The sequence below is a fragment of the Periplaneta americana genome, chromosome 6 (assembly GCF_040183065.1).
Source record: "Periplaneta americana isolate PAMFEO1 chromosome 6, P.americana_PAMFEO1_priV1, whole genome shotgun sequence".
In the NCBI taxonomy this organism is placed as follows: Eukaryota; Metazoa; Arthropoda; class Insecta; order Blattodea; family Blattidae; genus Periplaneta; species Periplaneta americana.
In genome coordinates, this window is record NC_091122.1 from 182,794,174 (window position 1) to 182,813,527 (window position 19,354).

A 19,354-nucleotide genomic window follows, 5' to 3' on the forward strand; every position below is an offset into this window, starting at 1 on the left:
ATGCATAAGGTTTATATATTATTTTCATAAAGTATATATATTATATTTTATAAACTCACCTTCCTGGATCTTTCGAAAGGATAACTCTGACCTCTTTTTCTTAGAATTTATAGTGCTACAAACGTCTCCTTGTCCCATATTATTATTCAAATTATTGTATTTTAGCCATTTACAGTTATTACAACCGATAACGAACATTTCACAGTTTACACAACTTTTCACAACAATGCGAAATACGACACAGTCAATGCCTTTTCGATCTAGACCAGATAATTAAATACTCAATTGTAGTATTAAAATACAGACAAATTGAATGTGCGGAGTATCATACAAGACATTATGCTTAATTATAATGTATAATTGCGAATTTAGGAATATAAGATATAGTAAACATAACCTATAATATTTCCATATGAATGGCAGAACATTGGAGACCACTAAAATTAGACAGAAAGGGGCAACTTGCACAGTAAACATAACCTATAATTTCAACATATTTATTAAATATTCGTGCGTTGCAACTGAAAATTATTTCATCGTGCATAAATGAATGTACAAGAATTTCGCAATATTTAATCGAAATAAAGGCAGGTAGGTCTATACACATACGAAGAACGTAATTTTCACACCAAAAACAATATTACACCGTAACTCGCAAGGAATTATGTCTGAAGTGTCTCCTAATCATTGTTTTAAATTTTATTAATGCAATTACACTACATTTTAGAGAAATATATGTTACTCTTTATGCATTCCAATTAATTTATATGGTTGAAACGCCGCCCTTCGTGATCGGGTTAAGCGAGTCACATGGTCTGCCTTACGGCCTGTATTACATCACAATGCCAGTGTCACAGTCTATTGTTCCTAGTACTCACAGCGCTCCAAGCGGCTAGCAACTATCGCGAGAAATGCAAAAAATCACCCCAAGCTTCGTGACTGTCTATACTAGACTGTGGTTATATTATATTATATACAAATATTAAACGAATTTGATACATAATTTTATAATGTATTATATTATTTTATAATACAATTTATTATATCTGAAATATAAAATATTATTATTACAACTAGTTTGTGACTGAGAAATAAGGAAAAGCTGTTAACTTGAATTTATTTGAAGCAAAGCGTTCCTGGATTATGCAATAAGGTAGGCGATGTTTGAATCCTGTGTCTCAACTCTATTCTCAATTATTATCTTAGCCTATGCTCGATTACACTATCCTCTAGTGCTTGAAAGTAGAACTAAACGCTGGCGCACAGAGAAACAAAACACAGGAAAATTCGCTCAGTGTCCATTCTTTATAATCCCTATTCGCTGGTTTAAGTGTTGTTGCACATTAGCACCATCTTCAGTTTTGGTTTGAAGTTAATTTAATTGGAAATGTAAAGCGTTGCATGATGTTTGCTATTGCACAGTTAACTTTTCTTGTGTACAAATATTTGATTCTGTTATATGTTAACTGTAATATAGCTAGTGCATAAAGACACTGCAGTTTATCATTTTTGTGTATAATATAAGTTGAAATCTGTAGTACTAACAATTGCTTCTAAAACTATTTAAATTTGTAACATATGCGAAAATTTTAGTTATTTTTTCTGTGCAATTCAGACTTCTTCATGGGTTTTAGTGATATCGTAATTTTTAAACACACCCTTAAGAACAAAATACAGCAAGGACAGTCATTGTTGGCTTGTAAGTTTCACTGTTTGCATATTGCAAGATTATATACTATCAAATAAAAACTACAGAATAATTCCAGTTGTTCGATAATATGAAAAAAAAAATCGATTCAGTTTATAAACCAGTAAACCATCAAATTAATTATTTGATACTTACATTGTGCTATCATTTCATGTAAGAAAATCTGAACATATGCAGCAGACTTAAACTTTCCTACTGTCCACGATGCTATTGTGGAAACATTTTTCTTTGGACAAGAATGACCGTCCATGTTGTGAGAGAGTGGGAGAAAGGTATAAAAAATCCCAGGATAATGAAATTCATTCTTAATACAGTAAAACTTCTTTTATATGTTTTTCATACTTACGTATACAGTCCCAACAAAATTCCTTTACTTTCCATGTTAATTTATTTCAGTTATAAATTTTTCGTTTATATGTTTTCTACACTTATTGATCGCATTTTAAACTCCAGAAGATAGGAAACCTTATTTATACGCACTAAATGAATTTTGCTGGAAATTAGGTTTGTCTTGAAACTGTAAAAACGCAAATATGTAACACTAGTGGCTTGTGCAGCAAATGCTGCAAACTAAGTTCATTAGACGTTCAAATGAACATTTTTCAGATTTATTTTCAATGAAGAATACCAGATATTCTGAAAATTATTTGCTTCCATAATAATGAAACATACTCTCTCTCGAGCCAATACTGAAGAGAACCACGCATATAAATATCTACACCACACTGCCATTAAATATATGAAAAAGACCCAACCCCACTTGATTAATAGCTATAAAAATATTTGATTTTTAATAATATTATTATCTTACGTAAGTTTTATAGTTTTGAGTAACATATACTATATAGCCGCCACTCAGTAAAAAATAGAAATCAAAATCTAATTGAAGTTATTCTCTACATCTACTTATATAACCTCAAAACGTTTCACTTTCCTATCATCAATATAGCATTAATATGTATAATTAATGAAAAATAGTTACACCATGACATTAACTACAATAATATTTCATTTCTAATGGTAATCATGTCATCAAACCACCTCAAGTTTTGTAGTTTTTAATATCCAATACACAGCTGTACCCAGAAAATTACACACCATAGAATCGAACCTGTAAATCATTTTTAATAAGTTGAGTTTTTAATAACCAATTTAATTTGAGCTCTAAATATGTCAGCATTCTTGCAGATCATGGCCTTCGTGTAATATTGTTTCCTGTAGTGTGTGTTTTGTTTTATTCTGAAATGCAATTAGCTAGTTCTCAAAACTGACAACAGATGAATTTTGGAAAATAGGAAAATTACGTTGAAAAATTCACATTTCACTGAAAACTATTATTTTTCTGAAAAACTTTGAGTTCCAAGCTTCAAAATGAGGGGTTATTTATTAAAATCTGTTCAGCCGTTTTCCCGTAATTTCCATTACCAGTTCAAATTATATATATAGATGTGTTCATTGTTGAGATGTGGCCCACTTTGAAATTCGTATCTGCCCATGCTTTCTCCAACAATCTTGTGTCCTTTAACGATGCTGTTGCTGCTTTAGAAACAGTGAAGCATTTCGTAACAGATCATGATGCAACTGAACAAATTATGGAACATTGATCACAATTTGAGGACATGATTTATTGCTTAGGAGCAATCATTCAAGTTTCATATAATTTTCTGGATTGGAGTTTGAAATGTAAGCTTTGGTTCTAAGCAGCTAAGATTTCATAGAAATAATTTTACATTCTTCAAGAATATGTTATAAATTTGAGTACTGTATTATAGACTGAAAGATGGCTTATCTATGAAGTTCTAAATTTATCTTGTGAAAATTTTACTAAATTGACTTACCTTGTTCTCCACATATAGTCTACAAATTCTATTTCAGATCTTATTAAATTATATTTCAATTATAACTTTTTCTCAGTTAGGCATTTTTTCTCCAGACCCCTATAAAACGTAGAAATGAAGTTTTGCTGTATTTATAAACAGAAAAGAATAGACCAGACAAAAATTTTTTAAATCATTTTTTACAAAGTCATTCGTCAGTAGCCTTGACATTCTTTGCTTGTCCCTGGATCTAGATATCACAGGTTCTGACGTAGCTGAGAACAATTGATTTCTTGGACAACAAATCCAAAATACATCTTAATTAGGGAAGGAATTAACTTCGTGCCATTCAAGTGATTAAAGTTACAATTAAATTACCAACGGCCTTTGTATCATACACTTTTATGTGCAGATGGTTCTGGTATGTAAAGTGTAAAATATTATCTTGATGATCAACTTCACCTACCATCCTATCATGGATAATAATTCCATATTATTATAAGTATTCCACATCAACTTTGCAGGACTAGCATTCTTAAGGAGAGATATTATCAGTGTATTTAGAGACACTGCAGACTAATCAAAATGCTTACTGATAATGTTTTCTGAGCATGTGTTGGTTTCATGGTTCATTCTCTTGAGATTAAATCTCTGATACAATCTAAAAACCAAAATCTAGATACAGCAAAATGAAGAAAATTAAACCTTTACTTGCTTCCATTCACACACCTTCTCTTTAACCCTGCAATGCTCCCCGGGATGACGTGTCACCCCAGATGACTCCATTTTCTTCTGTAGTTATGTCTAATAATCTATAATAGCTTGTGCTATTCAAAGACAAAAAAAGTCACGGGGTGACAACATACCCCAGTGAGCAGTAATGATGTCTAAAAAAGGGTGAGGAGTCCAGGGTTAACCCACTCTCTTTCCTCTCCTCCCTACGCCTCTCTTCGTTTCCCTCCTCTATCTCACAAATGCATACAAATTTGCAAAAATCAATATGTAGCAACAAAATTCGAAATACACAAAATTAAAGCATTCTAATAATTTTTTAATTGTCGGAACTAACATGGAACATAACCTTTGAATTATTGTTTCTAAATTAGAATTAACATGAAATATAATATTTGTATATACTTTATATTAACCTTATACTTTATATACTTTATATTACCAACAAAATTGGAAATACACAAAATTAAAGCATTCTAATGATTTTTTAATAGTCGGAACTAACATGGAACATAACCTTTGAATTATTGTTTCTAAATTAGAATTAACATGAAATATAATATTTGTATATACTTTATATTAACCTTATACTTTATATACTTTATATTACCAACAAAATTCGAAATACACAAAATTAAAGCATTCTAATAATTTTTTAATTGTCGGAACTAACATGAAACATAACCTTTGAATTAACATGAAATATAATATTTGTATATACTTTATATTAACCTTATACTTTATATACTTTATATTACCAACAAAATTCGAAATACACAAAATTAAAGCATTCTAATGATTTTTTAATAGTCGGAACTAACATGGAACATAACCTTTGAATTATTGTTTCTAAATTAGAATTAACATGAAATATAATATTTGTATATACTTTATATTAACCTTATACTTTATATACTTTATATTACCAACAAAATTCGAAATACACAAAATTAAAGCATTCTAATAATTTTTTAATTGTCGGAACTAACATGAAACATAACCTTTGAATTAACATGAAATATAATATTTGTATATACTTTATATTAACCTTATACTTTATATACTTTATATTACCAACAAAATTCGAAATACACAAAATTAAAGCATTCTAATGATTTTTTAATAGTCGGAACTAACATGGAACATAACCTTTGAATTATTGTTTCTAAATTAGAATTAACATGAAATATAATATTTGTATATACTTTATATTAACCTTATACTTTATATACTTTATATTACCAACAAAATTCGAAATACACAAAATTAAAGCATTCTAATAATTTTTTAATTGTCGGAACTAACATGAAACATAACCTTTGAATTAACATGAAATATAATATTTGTATATACTTTATATTAACCTTTTAATTATTGTTTCTAAATTAGAACGAACATGAAATATAATATATTTATGTACTTTACATTAACCTTTTAATTATTGTTTCTAAATTAGAACTAACATGAAATATAATATATTTATGTACTTTACATTAACCTTTTAATTATTGTTTTTAAATTAGAACGAACATGAAATATAATATATTTATGTACTTTACATTAACCTTTTAATTATTGTTTCTAAATTAGAACTAACATGAAATATAATATATTTATATACTTTACATTAACCTTTTAATTATTGTTTCTAAATTAGAAGTAACATGAAATATATTAATATATTTATGTACTTTACATTAACCTTTTAATTATTGTTTCTAAATTAGAACTAACATGAAATATAATATATTTATATACTTTATATTAACCTTTTAAGTCTTGTTTCTAAATGAAAATGTTTTCTTATTAATTCCATAACTATATATTCGGTACCACGGAAAATCTCCTGCATATGGCGAGAACCAATAGCAGATCGGTGCTGTGTTACAAGAGAGAGTAGAGATAAATGGTGTGAGAGAGAGAGAGAGACAGACAGACAGACAGATCAGTTCCCTATTGCGTTTTATGACAGCTTCTGTAATGACGTATTAAGTTATGCAGTTTGTATGATGTCATATCTTAAGCTGTTAATGAGATGATATACCAGTAGTAGCGTTTATTCATTGTCTTTAGGCACTATATAGGCACTTGCCTAAGTCATTATTAACAAAAAAGCAGTACATACTACATTGTTAAAAACAAATTACATACTAATATTATATAAATTAAAATTTAAAAATTCATCAATTGAATAGAAAGAATGCTTTAGTAACCACGTGTATACTCTAATTTTAAAAGCTTTACTATTTAAATTTTCAGGCAATTTATTATAAAATATAGGTCCAAGGTACACGTAACTATTACGGATTCTGTGTAATCTATCCTCGTCATTTTATAGCAGTGCTATCACAGCTGTTGTATTGGTTTGAACCACTTAAAAATAAATTACCTCTCCTCTACTTGTTATTTTTAATAATATTGCTTTGCATGTTCACATTCATTAGAATTTTATGGCTATGTTTTTCATGGCTGCTGTCCATGAGATCGGATGGAAGGTGCTCTTTATTCTAATAGTCATTACCAGAAAAAAGTAACTGAATTGTGAAATTATTCTTCTCTTATTATGGATTGTCAGAGAATTTTCAAACTTAAATCTCTTTTGTTCCTTAATTTGCTTCGCCTCAGGAGTATGTTTTTAAGTACGTTAAATTTCTTTGATTTTAGCATTCAACAAGACAATGGAAAGGTTAAACAAACATGGGAGAAGTCTGAAAAATTTTACATATACAGATAAAGAAACAGCTGACAACATATATGCGGCCATCAACAGCACGCAATTCCTGGGCGTTTCTGTGAGTGTTGTGATCCTTTTGTACTGGTATTGAGGTCTCTTATTGAAATGTTGCATGCTGTATTTGTTCGTTGGTGTCTTCGTCAGACTTTGATACACTGTTCTGTTTCGTTAGACATTTTTAAAAAAAAAAGGAGGTTTAAACTCCTACAATCAAAAATGTAGCACACAGCATTTTTTGATAGAGGATTTTAATTTTTGATTAATAAAGGAGCAGATATATGGATCATATGAGGATATAAAGAGTAGGGCAGAAAATAGAAAAGATTGGAGAATGCTGGGTTTGCAATGAAATACCTGCCCTCTGGCAGAACACTGAATGAATGAATGAATGAATGTCGTCCTTGAAAAAAAAAAAACTTTTTATATGTCTTAGTATAAGTGATTGATTAAATGGCAAACTTACTAGTGTTAAATTGTATAAGCACGTGTGGCTTACAGCTGTTTCGGTGTATCCTTCATACCATCATCAGAGCCTACTAGATCCCGGCATCATCTCGACATCACTGCTGTTATAGGGGTGCGTTTGCTTGTTGAAAAGTGGAGTCGAATAGTGTGTGTGTTCTGAAATTGATCTGTGTGTTGAGGATTTGATCGGGGTGTGTTTTAGTGTGTCTGTATATTTCATATTGTTCTAGTGTGTTGAGTTTTTGGGTTTTGGGTTGTATGTGTAGGATTTCCATGTCCGTATTTATGTTATTGTATGTTATATTATAAATACAGACATGGAAATCCTACACATACAACCCAAAAACCAAAAACTCAACACACTAGAGCAATATGAAATATACAGACACACTAAAACACACCCCAATCAAATCCTCAATACACAGATCAATTTCAGAACACACACACTATTCAACTCCACTTTTCAACATGCAAACGCACCCCTACAACAGGCAGTGATGTCGAGATGATGCCGGGATCTAGTAGGCTCTGATGATGGTGTGAAGGATACACCGAATCAGCTGTAAGCCACACGTGCTTATACAATTTAACACTAGTAAGTTTACCATTTAATCAATAATTTATATTTAAGTGTTAAAAGTAGTGTATGCAAGATTCAAGGTGGAGTCTTAGTATAGTTTAGTTGAATTTGAAGCTGAGCTTGAATGACTTCAGAAAAGCATATAAATAATTCTACTGGTAAAAAGGTAAAGGTATCCCCGTAACATGCCATGAAGGCACTTGGGGGGCATGGAGGTAGAGCCCCATGCTTTCCATGACCTCGGCACTAGAATGAGGTGGTGTGGTCGGCACCACGCTCTGACCGCCTTTTACCCCCGGGAAAGACCCGGTACTCAATTTTATAGGAGGCTGAGTGAACCTCGGGGCCGTTCTGAAAGTTTGGCAACGAGAAAAAATCCTGTCACCACCTGGGATATGAGAATAATATAAGGCATAATGATGCTAGAAAAAAAAATATGGAAAATAATATACAATCTGTCAAATTTCATGTTTATTTAGACTTGGAATTTTTGCTGTACAGTATTTCTATGTAAAACCAGTAGGTGACTTACTAAATTGATACATGTCACTGTCAACCCACATATTCAGTCTCATCGATCTTTGATATACTGTTTTAACTGTCGCAATGTATGTGACACACTTCAGTTTTTATACAGGTCGACCCATATTTATGTCCAACTTTTTATTACACTGTAGTAGCAAAACCAATCAGATTAAATGACCCATTCCACCACTAAAATCTACTGTGTTCCATACCATTAAAAGCACAAAAGAAGCTGTCATTTTATTTTACTTTATTGTGTTCTCAGTACAGTCCGAAACATTTAATGTAATCAGAAAAATATAGTGTCAGATGTCCGAAGCAGTATAAGGGTCAGAGGAATGTTATCAGATCCATTGGATATTAAGAATGGTGTGCGACAAGGAGATACGCTGGCGTGTCTTCTTTTTAATGTTGCATTGGAAAAGGTGGTAAGAGATGCAAACCTACTTAGCAGAGGGACCATATTTTATAAATCAGTGCAGATACTCGCATACGCCGATGATATAGATATAGTGGCAAGATCTAGAAGGGCTATGGAAGATGCATTCTTGAATATAGAAAAGGCAGGAAGGAATATGGGATTGACCATTAATCAGTCGAAAACTAAATGCATGGCTTGTGGAAAGGCAAACCTCAAGAATATGCCATCCTCAATAACAATAGGCAGATATGACTTCGAGAGAGTCGATGAATTTAAATACCTGGGATCAACAGTTACTCATTCTAATGATATTTCATATGAAATAAAGCAGAGGTTAATGGCTGCCAATAGAGCTTACTTCGCTTTAAGAAAATTACTTTGTTCAAGAATTTTATCTCGTACCACAAAGATAACTATCTATAAAACACTTATAAGACCTGTACCAGCATATGCTGCTGAAATGTGGTCCCTAACAAAAAAGGACGCTGGAAATTTGGATGCCTTTGAGAGGAAGATACTCCGTAAAATAATTGGCCCAGTATTCAAGAGAGGAAGATGGAGAAGGTGATATAATAATGAGTTTTATTCCATATATAAAGATCCGCCTATTAGAAGAACAGTAAAAGCAGCAAGATTAAGGTGGGCTGGGCACGTGGCACGGATGAGTGATGTAGAAATTCCTAAAAGGATATTAAATGGAAATCCTGGGGGCCAAAGAAGCTGTGGACGACCAAGAATAAGATGGTTGGATGGAGTTGAGGAAGATATATGTAAGATGGGATACAGGAATTGGAAAGCAATTTCGCAGGATCGAGACAACTGGCGGAAAATCGTGGAAGGCCAAGGTTCACAATGAACTGTAGCGCCAAGAAAGAAGAAGAAGAAGAAGAACAGAAAAATATAGTGTAAATCTTAAAACATTAAGCATGGTCACAACACTGTGTACAATTGAACACGAATTGGTGCTCGAATGGAGGTGTGGCAGTCCCCAATTATGGCACAGAAATGGTGGAGAATGGTGGAAGGAAGAAATGCAACGCTGGACTACAAGACCATCCAGAGACTTCACGCCAACTTGATTCACACTGACTCAGTTACGCAACAGAAGGGTATTGGTTGACCAAAAACAGTGATCACGGAGGAGGCCAAAGCAGCCGCTACTGAGGCCTTCCAGAGAAGTCTAAGAAATCCATTCTACAGTACCAGCAGGAATCTGGTGTATCCTATGGGCCCATGCAGCGGTTGCTAAAGGAAATGAATTGGCGGCCATGGAAGCCACACTTTGTACAAGCTCTGTCACGTGAGGACTGTGATATCAGAATGGAGTTTGCAGAGTCTCTACTAGCATGATTCAAGAGGAACCTAACCTTTTGCGACACATTCTACGGTCAGACGAGAGGAGTGTGGCCGGGTGCCAAATGAAATGCTTGTGAGAGCAATACAGCCACGTCTGGAAAAATGTGCAGCAAATGCTGGTACTTACATCGAATTTTAATATTGGTGGAATTTTAAGCAATCCTAATGACTGGACTATTAGTTCATGCTACTTTGATCCTGTCATGTTAATTCATTTACTTGTGATAAACGAATAAAAAGTTGGGTATAAATATGGGTCGTCCTGTATTTTTCTGACAACAGGATTTTTCGATCTTAGACTCATTTTCTTCCACTGCACAGTTAAATGATGAAAATGCATTGAAAGCCAAGCAGTCATTTCAGCTTTATATCTTGGATGTCATTCTTTGTTTGTTTCGTTGCAGGGTTATGTGGCATTCAGCTCTCAGGGTGACAGAATAGCGCTGACGCAGATCGAACAGATGATTAATGGAACATACGTAAAGCTAGGATATTACGACACCCAGAGTGACAATCTGACATGGCTGAACAGGGAGAAATGGAGCGGTGAGTGATTAATGATTGAAATTCAGTATTATTGTTTGTTAGTTTTCTGGAAGAAAGGCTAGCCTTGATGATAATGTTGTTGTTCCCATGGCAGTTCGGATATCTAAATGGCTTCAATCTCGCCATCAAAATTTGTTGTATATTTGCCGACATTTTTATGAAGGAAAAGTATAGACATGTAACCCCTGCTCCAGCTTCTTCTTCTTGATCCATCTGTGTAAATATACAGGCAGTCTTTTTGTGGATATTTTCTGTTAATTGCTTGTGTAGCAATGCCCTCTCCTTCTTCAGGATTTAAACTGTGTTGTAATACTGTTGTTATTTGTTTCTAGGAGGCAAAGTTCCACAGGACCGCACCATTGTACGCCAGGTGCTGCGCACGGTTTCCTTGCCTCTCTTCATCTGCATGTGGACGATCTCTTGTATAGGAATTATGGCTGCCATAGCCCTTATTGTGTTCAATATTTGGTACCGCCACAGGAGGTATGTTCAACCCACATCTTGTCCTCTTCCAAAGCAGATATTATTATATAAATTACAAAATATATAATATGTCATCTACTCCATGATCATTCTTTTCTGCAGTCATAAAACTGGGTTGTAGCCATTGTTCTGCCATCACCTCCTTGTTAATCTGAATTACTAACTGTTATAACTTTTAGGGACGGATTTTAGCAAAATTTGTCTATGTAAGCCTTTTGATTACCCAACAAAATTAATTTTTCAGGAATTTGGCGTATCAAATCTAGAACAAATTTATAAACAAAAATTGCTGATTTACTTCCATAAAAACCACAATAAATTTAAATATGATCCTCATGAATACCAGACGAGACAAAACTACAGTTTCTTTCTAAATACTCCCAAATGCCACACAACTGCTGGATTAAAACACAGCAGAAATTTTGGACCCAAAATATATAATACATTAATTAGAGCTTACCCTGAGCTAAGGACACTTAACACACATAGATTTAAGAAACAAATCAGATTAATTATTTAATTGTTTAAGCTAATTGAGTTAAAATTGTTACTCTAATATTCATGTACTTCTGTATTTTCTATTTGTATATAGACCCTGTTATTACATGCTGTATGTATTTTACCATTTATTAATGTGATTGTGCTCAATGAACTCTCGTAATTTTGTGATATATTTTGTATAACTGATCTGAACTGCGCCCGAGCACAAGCTTCTGCTCTTTCGGGCTGCAATGCCCAATGTAGCTCAAGTGTATAGTATTAATAAATATTATTATTATTATTATTATTATTATTATTATTATTATTATTATTATTATTATTATATGAAGAGTCCACCGCAAGAATGATGGATGTCACTTTCTTGTCGAAAATGAACCAAGACTGTCAATGCATAGCTTAAGACATATAGAATGTACATAGAGAGTTACATGGCATTAACACTGATAGTCATTGTCCAGTGATGATCGGAAAATCTCAGTTAAGCTTTGAGCGCTAAGCATTTCAAACTTTCAATTGCTTCTCCTGCAAAATGTATACCAAATGACATCCATCATTCTTGCAGTGGATTCTTCATATGCTACCATTACTTTGTAACCAAATGTCAGAATTTTATAGTGCATATATATGCATTCTCTAGGTTAGTGCATATCGACGGGTAGCTCAAAAGTGAAAGAACTCAAAATTTAAAGTTTTGAAAAAACCTGAATTTTAAAGCTTCATGTTGCTGTGAAAAATCCAATTAACATGTTCTAATTTGTAATTTATAAATAATCCGTGGCGCTACAGTCCGTGAAGGGCCTAGACCAACCAGCCAGCTGCTGGCCTCACGTCTGCATGCCGAAGCAGAGGTGGACGATCATCCAACCAGAATGGAGGTATTGTGTGGTCAGCACAATGATCCCCCCAGCCGTTATAGCTGCTGTTTGCAACTGGATTTCGCTACCTATCGTACCTCCCCAAGTGCATCACGATGCTGGGTCCCATACACTGGCCGAAATTTCATGAGAAAATTTCTTCCCCCATGAGGACTCGAACCAGCGTGCATTCCGTAATAACCCGAGTCCTAGGCAGGATGCCTTAGACCACAGTGCCACGGCACGGAACAATTTGAAATTTATAGTATATATAAAACATCATTAATAGAATTTGGAGTAATTTTAACAATCTTTTGATTTTGCACAGCACCATAAAGCTTTAAAGTGCAGGTTTATCAAAACTTTAAATTTTGAGTTGTTTCCCTTTTGAACTGGGCCGTCGATATTTCCGCTTTTAGTGTATATAAATGTATATCTTTTATTGATCTTTATTTATCAACCCTGAAAATAATGTTTAAAAAAATGGAAGATCGCAATATGCAAATTACGAGAAACAGACAATGGAGCCACTTTCCAATTTTATTTCACTTACTGCAGTCTGACGATAATGGCACTACAACAATCAACAAAGCATGCACTATTAAACTCTTTGTTCTGTACAAATATGAGATTGTGACATTCCAGCAATTCTCTAGCATCATCATCATCATCATCATCATCATCATACCTTATTCATTCTGTGTGTAATGTAGATCCCTGCCTGTGGTGCACTCTGGATAGTCTCTGACGAACTAAGTGCTCTACTCTTCTCAGCACTAGTGACATCTATGAGCCACACTTGTAGTGTCAGGGTGAATAACAGCAAATTAAGGAACCTATCGTTGCAAAGAAAAGGTTTTAGCTTCCTACTTGCTGACTGGTTCCTATATAAACCTTCTTGTGTACAACAGAAAATTTTTGTTGTCTGAGGATTTGGAAAAATATTGATATAATAGTTTATTGCAACTCCAATTTCAGCAAAAAATGAAGTCGCAGATCTTGAAGTTTATTGTGTACAATAGAATACTTTTATTGCCTTATTTGTAAATATATAATGTAATTGTTTACTCAAATTTAAAAATAAATTGAAAAGTACAATAGATTTAACATTTTGAAGCACGTGAGCAATACATTAAAGTAAAGTGCTTAAAATAAAGTCAGTTTTTCATTTTGTATTAGTGCATATTTTGTTAATTCTTGTGCACATATCCTAGTTTTTTAGCATATGTGCATGCATCAGATAGATTAGTTGGCAGAGTAATTGACTGCAGACTGGAAGGTTCGGGGTTTGATCCCAGCTGGTGATGGATTTTTCTCTTTACCAAACTTACAGAATAGCCCTGAGGTTCATTCAGCCTCCTGTCAAATTGAGTACAGGTCTTTCCTGGAGTGTGGTGCTGATCACACCACCTCATTCTAGTGCCGAGGTCAAGGAAACATGGAGCTGTACCTCCAAGTACCTTCTTGGCATGTGAAGGAGTAACTTGCACTTTTTAATGCATATGAATCATCGAAAATAAGACGTGTATACCGATTTTTGCTCTCTAAGCTTCAGTTTGCCCTTGAATTAATTGAATATATTAGGCTTCTTATATCTCTTTTTACGTTTTTAGTCAGTGATGTATGCAATGGAGGAGGGGGAAGAAACTGGCCACCCTACACCATTATCTCCTGGCTTAGTTGCCTCATAAGGCCAACGGCATTTTACATTCTTAGTGAATCATTCTCGCCCAATTTATTATTTATTACCAATTTAATAAATATCTGATTCATTATAAGCTACAAATCTCTTTTATGTTTTTATGTAAATCATCAATAATTACAAGTTAAACTGTTCATTTATATTTATGAGAAAAAGGTGCTTTATTGGCATCTAGCCATTGTACTTTCCTAGAAGTCATATTAAATAAATATTGATTTAACTAACATCGTTAACTAAAATATAATACATATTAAATAATGATTTGACTAACATCATTGTCTAAAATATGTAGTGAATATTAAATAAATATTGATTTAACTAACATCGTTAACTAAAATATAATGAATATTAAATAAATAATGATTTGACTAACATCATTATCTAAAATATGTAGTGAATATTAAATAAATATTGATTTAACTAACTTCGTTAACTAAAATATAATGAATATTAAATAAATGTTGATTTAACTAGCATTGTTAACTAAAATATAATGAATATTAAATAAATAATGATTTAACTAACATCATTATCTAAAATATATAGTGAATATTAAATAAATATTGATTTAACTAACATCGTTAACTAAAATATAATGAATATTAAATAAATATTGATTTAACTAGCATTGTTAACTAAAATATAATGAATATTAAATAAATAATGATTTAACTAACATCATTATCTAAAATATATAGCGAATATTAAATAAATATTGATTTAACTAACATCGTTAACTAAAATATAATGAATATTAAATAAATATTGATTTAACTAGCATTGTTAACTAAAATATAATGAATATTAAATAAATAATGATTTAACTAACATCATTATCTAAAATATATAGCGAATATTAAATAAATATTGATTTAACTAACATTGTTAACTAAAATATAATGAATATTAAATAAATATTGATTTAACTAGCATTGTTAACTAAAATATAATGAATATTAAATAAATAATGATTTAACTAACATCATTATCTAAAATATATAGTGAATATTAAATAAATATTGATTTAACTAACATCGTTAACTAAAATATAATGAATATTAAATAAATATTGATTTAACTAGCATTGTTAACTAAAATATAATGAATATTAAATAAATATTGATTTAACTAACATCGTTAACTAAAATATAATGAATATTAAATAAATATTGATTTAACTAGCATTGTTAACTAAAATATAATGAATATTAAATAAATATTGATTTAACTAGCATTGTTAACTAAAATATAATGAATATTAAATAAATATTGATTTAACTAACATCGTTAACTAAAATATAATGAATATTAAATAAATATTGATTTAACTAGCATTGTTAACTAAAATATAATGAATATTAAATAAATAATGATTTAACTAACATCATTATCTAAAATATGTAATGAATATTAAATAAATATTGATTTAACTAACTTCGTTAACTAAAATATAATGAATATTAAATAAATGTTGATTTAACTAGCATTGTTAACTAAAATATAATGAATATTAAATAAATAATGATTTAACTAACATCATTATCTAAAATATATAGTGAATATTAAATAAATATTGATTTAACTAACATCATTAACTAAAATATAATGAATATTAAATAAATATTGATTTAACTAGCATTGTTAACTAAAATATAATGAATATTAAATAAATAATGATTTAACTAACATCATTATCTAAAATATATAGCGAATATTAAATAAATATTGATTTAACTAACATCGTTAACTAAAATATAATGAATATTAAATAAATATTGATTTAACTAGCATTGTTAACTAAAATATAATGAATATTAAATAAATAATGATTTAACTAACATCATTATCTAAAATATATAGTGAATATTAAATAAATATTGATTTAACTAACATCGTTAACTAAAATAAAATGAATATTAAATAAATATTGATTTAACTAGCATTGTTAACTAAAATATAATGAATATTAAATAAATATTGATTTAACTAACACCGTTAACTAAAATATAACGAATATTAAATAAATATTGATTTAATTAACATCGTTAACTAAAATATAATGAATTAACTTTCTTTTTTCTTTAATGTATCACATCACATTATATTGTACATGTTTATTGTATTCAGGACCCTTGTGGTCACTCAAATTCTTTGAGCTGATATCTATAATTTAGAAAAATATATAAGTAAATAATGATTTAACTAACATCATTAACTAAAATATAATGAATATTAAATAAATAATGATTTAACTAACATCGTTAACTAAAATATAATCAATATTAAATAAATAATGATTTAACTAACGTTGTTAACTAAAATATACTGAATATTAAATAAATAATGATTAACCAACGTCATTAACTAAAATATAATAAACGCAGTATGAAATGAAAGTAACTGAACACTTTATTTGATTGTAATTTTCAGGGTCATCCAGTCGTCCCACCCCGTGTGCAACACCATCATGTTGCTGGGGGTGTGCACGTGTTTGTGGTCTGTGTTTCTGCTAGGACTGGATGGTCAGTTTGTGAGTCCGCGCGTGTACCCGATAGTGTGCCAGGCTCGGGCCTGGCTGCTGTGCATCGGCTTCACCTTGGCGTATGGAGCCATGTTCAGCAAAGTGTGGAGAGTGCACCGCCTAACCACGAAAGCAAAATCAGAGGTTAAGGTTGGTATCATGGGATGACTGATATTTGAATTATTAAAGAACAAATATGTGCAACATAAATATTGAATTGGATTAATTTACCTTTGAGTGTAAACAAGTTAATTACTGAAATATTTATAGGCCTACACACTTTTGTCGAAGTTCTTCATAATCTAAGTTATTAACAATGAACTCACCTAGAAAACAATATATAATCAACAGTTAGGTTATATTCAGAGTTTAAAACTTGCTTGCCTCTCATGATGAGGCTTAATCCTTTACTCTCCTTGCATTTTCGTTTCCTTACTGGTAGGCCTATGTTGTTGTTGTTTTCTAATGCCAGGCGTTAGACAATAAAGTCATTTGACCTCTTGCACTCCAATATTTTTCAAAGATATTATCAAAGTGAAAATGGCAAGTTGTAGCCGATTTAAGTGAACACCATATTTTAACGTTTTGGTGGCTACTTCATCCACACACAACCCCCAGAATGTCTGGAGGACCACACCTGCTGTTGGTTGACGGGTCCATTGGACCTAGCTGGGAGATCTTGTTGATCACCAGCTTTCCCTCCTTAAGCCACTGGAGGACGATTTTAGTGCCATAGCAGGTCAGCACTAGGAACAGAAAAGTAGAAAGAGGAGGAAGGAAAGGGAAATGAACCCCTAGGCCTCGAATGCTCTAATGCTGTCGGGGTCGAAGAAAGTAAGAGTTCAGTCAGAGGACTGGATAGGAAAGGGTAAAGAGGGAATTAGGTATTGGATAGAGGAAAATTATACCAAATTCAGTCAATAACTCATCAAGCTGACCAGTGCTAATTGATGAGTAGCCCCTCCCTTTAGTTCAGCTTGTAAAATTATGCTTACTAACAGCTGCACCACGGGAAGGTAGGGATGGGACATTGGGTATTTGTCCACGTTGGTTCCTTAAGGCCTTCAATGGGAAGGATTAATGGCTCTCCCCTCTGTATCCGACAGATACCCTTTTGCAGCCTTCCTTACTGGTATTGTGCCTCACTTTGTCGTCATTGTCTTGACGATTTTTACTAATGTTAGACCAGATTGACTGTGAAACGTTTCAGAGGCCTTGCTGGTCTTTCTCCATCTCTTGTCAGTAGCCCAAAATTCATACAGGTGATTTACCTTAATAAAAATTTACACGGAATTGGTATTGCAGAATTTCCTACATGCCCTTCTGTAATGCTACTGAAGATCATCTTTACTGTCCAACTTTTACTCAGTTATCCAGTCTTCCTGGTAAATGTTAGAGTGCAAGGGAGCGGATTATATCATTGCCAACTGCTCGACATTAGATATCAACCAAACTATGTTTCTTCTGAATTTCATTTATGTTCACTGGCAAGAGTTTATTGAAAAAACACATGAGGCTTAAAGCACAAATGGTGTAAAGGTACGGTCACACGTCGCTACTTTTGCAGCGCTGCAGTACAAAAAACTGCGTAACTCTTGTACTGCGACGTGTGAACAACGGTGCAACCCGAAAAGTAGCGGCTGCCGAACCTGCTGCCCGCTACTTTTCCATGCTGCGCGCAACTTAAAAGTAGCGACGTGTGAACAAGGTTCTCAGGGTTGCAGCCGCAGCATTTTTGATATCGGTTTTGTTGAAACTTTTACTGCGGTTGCAACCAGTGTTACCACCCAAATGTGCCAATGATACTTTTATTGTTTGAATATATTTTAATGTTAAATGTGATGAAAATAAATTATTTGTAACAGCTATTAAATACACAACACAGTCTGAGCATAATTGCTGACGATATAATTTTCCGTAGCGTAGTTCCAAACAGGAGGGTTGCCAACATTGGTTACGTGAATATGCCGTTGGTTATCATTTAAGTATATAGGCGTTTTTATAAGCTTCATAGTAAAGATGTCAATTGCTGAATACTAGATACGACAGAAAAGCAAATAATAGATAAGGAAGCTTTCGCATGAGTTTCTTAATAATGCGAACATAACCACAAAATGTATGTTGAGAAGTCAACACGGAGATGGGAACCTGCAGCATGACTGCGGCTGCAAAAGTAGCGCCTTGTGTGTGAACAGACTCGCAACCTCCAGTTGCAACTTTTGCTGCACTCGGGTTGCGCAGCACGAAAAGTAGTGTGCAGCGCGCTACTTTTGGCTTACGTGTGAACACGACACGCAACTTTTGCAGCTGCAGTACAAAAGTTGTGCTGCAAAAGTAGCGATGTGTGACCGTAGCTTAACTTTATCTGGGATACTTCTGTGAAAAAGGAGTATTTCTAAAAGTGAAAAC

The 19,354-nt window shown here is 32.4% G+C and overlaps 1 protein-coding gene across 6 annotated transcripts in view; it reads left to right on the forward strand.

Annotated features, from left to right (window-relative positions):
• Positions 1-19,354, forward strand: part of GABA-B-R1 (gamma-aminobutyric acid type B receptor subunit 1) — a 163,837-nt gene that overhangs the window by 38,834 nt on the left and 105,649 nt on the right. For all 6 annotated transcript variants that reach the window (XM_069829698.1, XM_069829696.1, XM_069829699.1 and 3 more), the window contains exons 9-12: positions 6,922-7,049; positions 10,743-10,884; positions 11,217-11,367; positions 16,855-17,095. In XM_069829698.1, coding sequence (XP_069685799.1) covers positions 6,922-7,049; positions 10,743-10,884; positions 11,217-11,367; positions 16,855-17,095 — 662 coding nt within the window. The remainder of the gene's footprint in view (positions 1-6,921; positions 7,050-10,742; positions 10,885-11,216; positions 11,368-16,854; positions 17,096-19,354) is intronic.